Source organism: Palaemon carinicauda, chromosome 1 (genome assembly GCF_036898095.1).
Source record: "Palaemon carinicauda isolate YSFRI2023 chromosome 1, ASM3689809v2, whole genome shotgun sequence".
NCBI classification, from domain to species: domain Eukaryota; kingdom Metazoa; phylum Arthropoda; class Malacostraca; order Decapoda; family Palaemonidae; genus Palaemon; species Palaemon carinicauda.
In genome coordinates this window covers 781334-788833 of record NC_090725.1, presented here as the reverse complement: position 1 = coordinate 788833, position 7500 = coordinate 781334, and the positions used below count along the sequence as shown (strand labels likewise).

General features: G+C 34.0%; 1 protein-coding gene across 1 annotated transcript in view; it reads left to right on the top strand.

Annotated features, from left to right (window-relative positions):
• Positions 1–7500, top strand: part of LOC137646048 (probable glutamate receptor) — a 22169-nt gene that overhangs the window by 8346 nt on the left and 6323 nt on the right. Inside the window, exons 6-8 of the mRNA XM_068379203.1 lie at positions 597–748; positions 2750–2892; positions 3452–3539. Coding sequence (XP_068235304.1) covers positions 597–748; positions 2750–2892; positions 3452–3539 — 383 coding nt within the window. The remainder of the gene's footprint in view (positions 1–596; positions 749–2749; positions 2893–3451; positions 3540–7500) is intronic.

Genomic DNA, 7500 nt, shown 5'->3' with positions numbered 1-7500 from the left:
TGTATTATTATTATTATTATTATTATTATTGTTATTATTACTTTAGTTGTTGTTGTTGTTGCTGTTGCTGTGTTGGTAGTAGTAGTAGTAGTAGTAATAGTAATAGTGGTACCTGTATTAAAGAATAAAAATTTTCTTCAAAATGGGTGTTTCCAGACGGAGTAATTATTATTATTATTATTATTATTATTATTATTTTAGTTGTTGTTGTTGCTGCTGCTGCTGTTGTTGTGTTGGTAGTAGTAGTAGTAGTAGTAGTAGTAGTAGTAGTAGTAGTAGTAGTAATAGTGGTACCTTATTAAAGAATAAAAATTTTCTTCAAAATGGGTGTTTCCAGACGGAGTAATTATTATTATTATTATTATTAAAATTATTATTATTATTATTATTATTATTATTATTATTATTTTAGTTGTTTTTGTTGTTGCTGCTGCTGTTGTTGTTGTTGCTGTTGTTGTGTTGGTAATAGTAGTAGTAGTAGTAGTAGTATTAAAGAATAAACATTTTCTTCAAAATGGGTGTTTCCAGACGGAGAAACCCTTCTTTCTTAAATGCCTATGTTGCGAGATATGACACAACGGCTCCTTTCTCTACAGGAAGCTGACATTGGTCTGGGTCCGTTTGGAATGGCTTACACCAGGAGTCAGGTGGTCGATTTCACCATTCCTGTTTTTATCGAGATGCTTCATGTGATTGTAAAACGTCCTCTGCCCCAGCCAAACCCATGGGGATTTTTGGCACCATTTACGTAAGCTTATTTTTCTTTCATTTCGTCTGTCACAATAAAGATAAAATGAAAAATAGGCCACATACAGCATAGCTTGGTTTTTGTCTTTCAGGTGGGGTAGCTTGACCACCAACAATATCTTTTTGGTCATACTAGATAGTAGCGCGTCCTTTCAGATCTAGATATGGATCCTTATTTGGATCTGCATCATCTACAAAACACATTTGCCCTTGATCAAAATATTGAAGGACATTTTCTTTTTACTGCAAAACACGATGGACAAGTAACAATATTTTATTGAAATCAGTCCCGATTAGAGCACGATCAAAAAATAGGAAAATAATTGCCAAAATATTTCATTAGTGAGAAATAATCCTCTTGTTAGATTAGGATAACAAATAGGTTCTGAAATAGTAGTTACAAACATCCTCTATGTATATTTCCTTGAAATTCGCTTTCATGTTCCGCGTGTTTAACCTTTCTTTTATGACTCGGATATAGACCTTGGTCGTAACCATGTCCATTTCTCTAATACAAGGCTGTATGCCATTCCCTTTTAGAAATCTCATTTTTTTTTCTTTTCTTCATTTGTTAGCTCTATCTTTTCCAGAGTTTTTTTCTTATTTTTTTTTGTTAGACCCCTTTGTCCCAAATTTCTTTTTTTTTTTTTTTTTTTTTTTTTTGTTAGATCCCTTTGTCCCAATTTTTTTTTTTTTGTTAGATCCCTTTGTCCCAAATTTCTTTTTTTTTGTTAGATCCCTTTGTCCCAAATTTCTTTTTTTTTTTTTTTGTTAGATCCCTTTGTCCCAAATTTCTTTTTTTTTTTTTTTTGTTAGATCCCTTTGTCCCAATTTTTTTTTTGTTAGACCCCTTTGTCCCAAATTTCTTTTTTTTTTTTTTTTTTTTTTTGTTAGATCCCTTTGTCCCAATTTTTTTTTTTGTTAGATCCCTTTGTCCCAAATTTCTTTTTTTTTGTTAGATCCCTTTGTCCCAAATTTCTTTTTTTTTTTTTTTGTTAGATCCCTTTGTCCCAAATTTCTTTTTTTTTTTTTTTTTTTTGTTAGATTCCTTTGTCCCAAATTTCTTAATACTTGTATTTCCATTCTATATCTAAAACAAATTTATCCAATGTTGGTGCTCAAGCTGTTTCCATAGGGGTTTTGTAATTGATCCTCAGTTATCTTCCTGATTAATCTCTTTTCATCAGAGTTTATGATATGGAACAGAATCCTTTTATCTATAGTTCAATATACTAGACACTGGCCACATTGCTGTATCCGTCCTGGTTCCTGGTTCCTGGTTCCTATTTCCTCACTCCGTAAAATAAGTTTGCGGGCACTCTATCGCCTTATAGAGAGGTGCAAAGCTTCTAAGCTAATTCTTATTATTGTAATTGAGCTTATTTTACCTGTACCATAAATAGATTAATAATGAAATTCTCAATCTTTTCTCTTATCTCATTCTACCTTGAAATCAGATAGGATAACACCTTGCTGTCATCAGTTTTGGCAACCTATTGTGGTCAGTATGGACTTTTTAAATTCGTCTTTCGTGTGCATTGCCCTACTTATAAATGTTACCAGATCCCTGCTAGGATTTTGCAACGTATCTATACTTATGTCTAGTTCACCCTCGCGCATGTACTCTTGACATTACTAATGGGTCATTGCAACGGCCCATCAGCCCGTAGCTACCCCCGAGTCCTTAGTTTTCAACTATTCTTCCATTCTATCTTTCTTTCTCCCATCTTGCTACCCAACTTCTTTTTACTTTAAACTGCATAAAGCATCAGCTGGGATTTTCCCAGTTGCGCATCGAAAGGCTTCCCGGGGCCAGAATCTGGCCCTATGGCTCAAAATTACATACATATATTTCCCTGTTGGAGCCCCTGGGCTTAGAGCATCTTGCTTTTCCAACAAGGGTTGTAGCTTGGATAGTAATAATAATAATAATAATATCACCTTAATCATTTATCTATTTTTTTTTTCTCTCTCTTAACATTTTTTGTTTTCTTTTTTTCAGGTGGTTTATCTGGATTGGTTTACTTGCAGCGATGATAGGAATTATTATTATGAGTTTTGCCGTCACAAACATACTAGGTTTTGGTGGACCTCGCCCCATTAGGAACCATGCCTGGGCAATATACAGCGTTGCCTTTACTCAGAGTAGGCTCACGAGCATTCAGCACACGTTTGAAAAGAAATTGTCAAGGAACTTCAATGAAATATATTGAAAATGATACTACATGTGCAAAATTTATTTCTCTATAGAGTTGTATTACAGAGCTGTATTTTGTGTCTTTTAACCCTTTTACCCCCAAAGGACAAACTAATACGTTTCACAAAATTCATCCCTTTACCCCCATGGACGTACTGGTACGTCCTTGCAAAAAGCCACTATTTACATTTTTTTGATAACTTTATGAGAAACTTCAAGCCTTTTCCAAAAGAATGAGACCAACCTGACCTCTCTATGACGAAAATTAAGGCTGTTAGAACAATTTAAAAAAAGATATATTGCAAAATGAGCTTGAAAAATAAAATGCCTGGGGGTTAAAGGTTGGAAAGTTCCAAATAGCTTGGGGGTAAAAGGGTTAAATGTTAGATCAAGACACAAAAATCTATCATGTAAAATAAGCATTTTTGCTACTGCATCTGCAAACTGAGTGACATTAGACCTTGATTTTCCTGCATAACTATACCTTGATCAAACTTCTATCCACAGATTTTCCATGGAAACCTGATGGTCTAACTCTGCGACTAACTTTTTGGTTTTGGATGGTTATAATATTCATCGTTGTACGGAGCTACAGGTATTGATATCGAACGAATCCTATTCTTCTACACAAACACTATAGTCCATTTCTTTTAGCGATGCATATTTGCACCGACTCGCGGCGGTGCCCTTTTTAGCTCGGAAAAGTTTCCTGATCGCTAATTGGTTAGAATTATCTCGTCCAACCAATCAGCGATCCGGAAACTTTTCCGAGCTAAAAGGGCACCGTCTAACCAATCAGCGATCCGGAAACTTTTCCGAGCTAAAAGGGCACCGCTGCGAGTCGGTGCAAATATGCATCGCTAAAAGAAATGGACTATAATTTCAAACGTATAAAGAATTAACATAAATCTGATATTCTGATGTACTATATCGCATTTAGATATCTAGAGAAAAAATTTTATTCACTTTCATAAACTGAAGCCTTCTACCACTCTTGCAGGGATGAGTTACTCCTAGCGAATGAAAATTACAAACTTAACGTAGAATAAAATCGCACTGTAAAAAGATAGTTTGTTTAAAGTTAGTTAAATTCGTAAAAGATACATTGATTTATACAATTAATACACGTTCTGATAAGTTCAAATCGTTTAGGATATGAAAACACATTTCATAGCTTATTCCAATAAAATTCACTTATAGACTATATATATATATATATATATATATATATATATATATATATATATATATATATATATATATATATATATACATATATATATATATATATATATATATATATATATATATATGTATATATACATACACACATATATATACATATATGTATATATACATACATATATATATATATATATATATATATATATATATACAAAAACAACAAATGCAGTCGTTTCTAGTCCATTGTAGGACGAAGGCCTCAGACATGTGCTTATTCACGTCTGTGGTTTGGCCAATTTTTCTCACTACGCTGATCACTCACAGAAAACCAATCTATATATATATATATATATATATATATATATATATATATATATATATATATATATATATGTATGTATATATACACACACATATATATATATACATATATTTATATATATATATATATATATATATATATATATATATATTCAATGATAATGCAGAGAAACAACAAATATGAGTTATGGACGAACTAGAGATTGTTAATGAATATACGTACTTAAGACAGAAAGTAATGGCTTCCCCAGGACAGAAGACCGAAATTAAAAGAAGGATAAGCATAGGCTGGAGAGCATTTGATAAACAAAAGATTATGATAAGTAAAATACCACTTTCTCTAAAAAAGAAAAGTATTTAATGAGATTGTCTTACCAGTATCAACTTATGAATCAGAAACTTGGAGCGTTACTAAAGCCTTTGAATATAAGCTAAATACTACTCAAAGAGCTATGGAAAGAATAATGATAACAATAACACTGAGAGACAGAAAAAGAACAACATGGATACGAGAACAAACTAAAGTAGAGTATACTTTAACAACTTGTAAGAAAAAGAAAAGGACATGGGCAGGACAAGTAATGAGAATGACAGACAAGAGATGAACATTAAGAATAACAGAATGGGTCCATAGAGATAACAAAAGAAGTAGAGGAAGGAAGAGAAGACGGTGGATTGACGAACTAAGAAAGTTTGCTGTTGAGGACTGGCACAGAAAGACCATAAACAGACGAGAGTAGAAGGATATGCCTGAAGCCTTTATTTAGCCGTGGACTTGTAATGAATGAGGATTATATATATATATATATATATATATATATATATATATATATATATATATATATATATATATATGTATGTATATACATATATATATATATATATATATATATATATATATATATATATGTATGTATATATATACATATATATATATATATATATATATATATATATATATGTGTGTGTGTATGTGTGTGTGTGTTTGTGTGCGTGTGTGTGTGTTTATACCTTCATTTCTCTTTCCTAGGAATGGTTCCCAAAGAAGAAAATAACATACCTGTCACTGTCACATTCATACTTTACCTACTGGATCGTAAACTAGTCTAAGTCCAGAGAAACATTAAATAATACTATCTTACGAACACGGTTTATCAACCAATGCCATTTCCCTTGCAATTGCTACACCCTCCACCTTCCTTTGTTCCTATTGAGATTCCTATAGTCCATTTCTTTTAGCGATGCATATTTGCACCGACTCTCGGCGGTGCCCTTTTAGCTCGGAAAAGTTTCCTGATCGCTGATTGGTTGGACAAGATAATTCTAACCAATCAGCGACCAGGAAACTTTTCCGAGCTAAAAGAGCACCGTTGCGAGTCTGTGCAAACATGACTTGCTAAAAGAAATGGACTATAGTTGATAACACCCCTCCTTTCAATACCACTTTCACCCCATTTGGAATGTAATTCCCAGTATTTCGTCCCTTCGTCTCCCCTAACATTTCCAAATTACAGAGTTTTATTGCCAGTCTATTGCCAAGCCATATGAAAACATTCTAATGTACCAACCGTGTGTCACACGATCGTACATAATTCATTTTGTATATATTATGCTTGTATCTTCGCTCTTCCCTCGCACTAAAAAGAACCAGAATAAACATGTCTGCGTTTCTCCTATGTAACATTGTCTGTTTCTCGAACATGTAATTTCCTGTTGCCTTGAGGTTTTGTATATAAAGGAGAGTGTTCTTCTGTTCTATAATAAATTAACTCAGTTGGTTTCACACTGCCTTTGAGTTCACAACCTTCTCTCGGCCTCGTCACACTAACCTATGCTTTTGGTTACGCTAAACATTTCATTACTTTGTTATCTGTCCGCAGTACTCTCTCAGTAACCGTTAATTGCAACATCTTATAGTCTTTGTTACCATATAATAATACCAATTCCCTAATATCGCAAGAGGGTCTGCCCCTCTCTTTTATTCTTCTCCTGTACTTCTCTTCCTCCCTATTTCCTTAATCTTGCCCTTCCCGAGTACCTGCCTTTGAGCTATAAACTGCAAACTGGATTGTATCCAGGGGTACTCTTCCTTTCCCCATATTCCCCACTTCCCTATTCTTATTATTATTATTATTATTATATAGTCTTTGTCAATCTAAGACTGTATTCCCTAAACGCTGGTTCTTCTCAGTCTTCATCAAACGGCCTGCTTCATTTTTCTCTTCACCTATTCATCTTCCATTCTGCAATCAACCGCTTCCATTCTTCTGTCATCCATAGCATCTTCCTGATTCCCGTTTACCTTCATAACTACTTTTGCGCGCATGTCCTCTAAAATTTATACTCTCGCAGACACTTAGATATTCTTTCGCTATTTTTGAAATTGTTATGATCTATAATCTGTTATATATTGTACCAACCGTGTGTCACACAATTGTACATAATTCATTTTGTATATATTATGCTTGTATCTTCGCTCTTCCCTCGCACTAAAAAGAACCAGAATGAACATGTCTGCGTGTCGCCTATGTAACATTGTCATTTTCTCGAACATGTAATTTCCTGTTGCCTTGAGGTTTTGTATATAAAGGAGAGTGTTCCATAATAAATTAACTCAGTTGCTTTCACACTGCCTTTGAGTTTACAACCTTTCTCTCGGCACCGTCACAATATCGTCTGTAGGTTTCAGCCATTTCACTCTCTATTTGCGAACCATTTTTTCCTACCATGCGAACTTTGCACCTACGAATTGTAGGTCTTATTAGATATTTACGACTTCATATCTTCTAGAGCAGTGGTTCCCAACCTGGGGGAAATTTCCCCCTGGGGGGAAATTTGAAGCTTCCAGGGGGGAAATAATTACACTACCTACTATCTAAAACAAGCGGAAAATGCCCTCATAGTACGTGCGGCAATTTGTTGTTAGCCATTCAATTGTGATATGATCATATCATTTCTCAAAGACATGATATTCAAGGGGAGAATTGGAGTGTCATGCCCATTTCTGAGGCAGGAGAGTGGGCATGAGGGCTGGGCGGGGCATGAAGGGG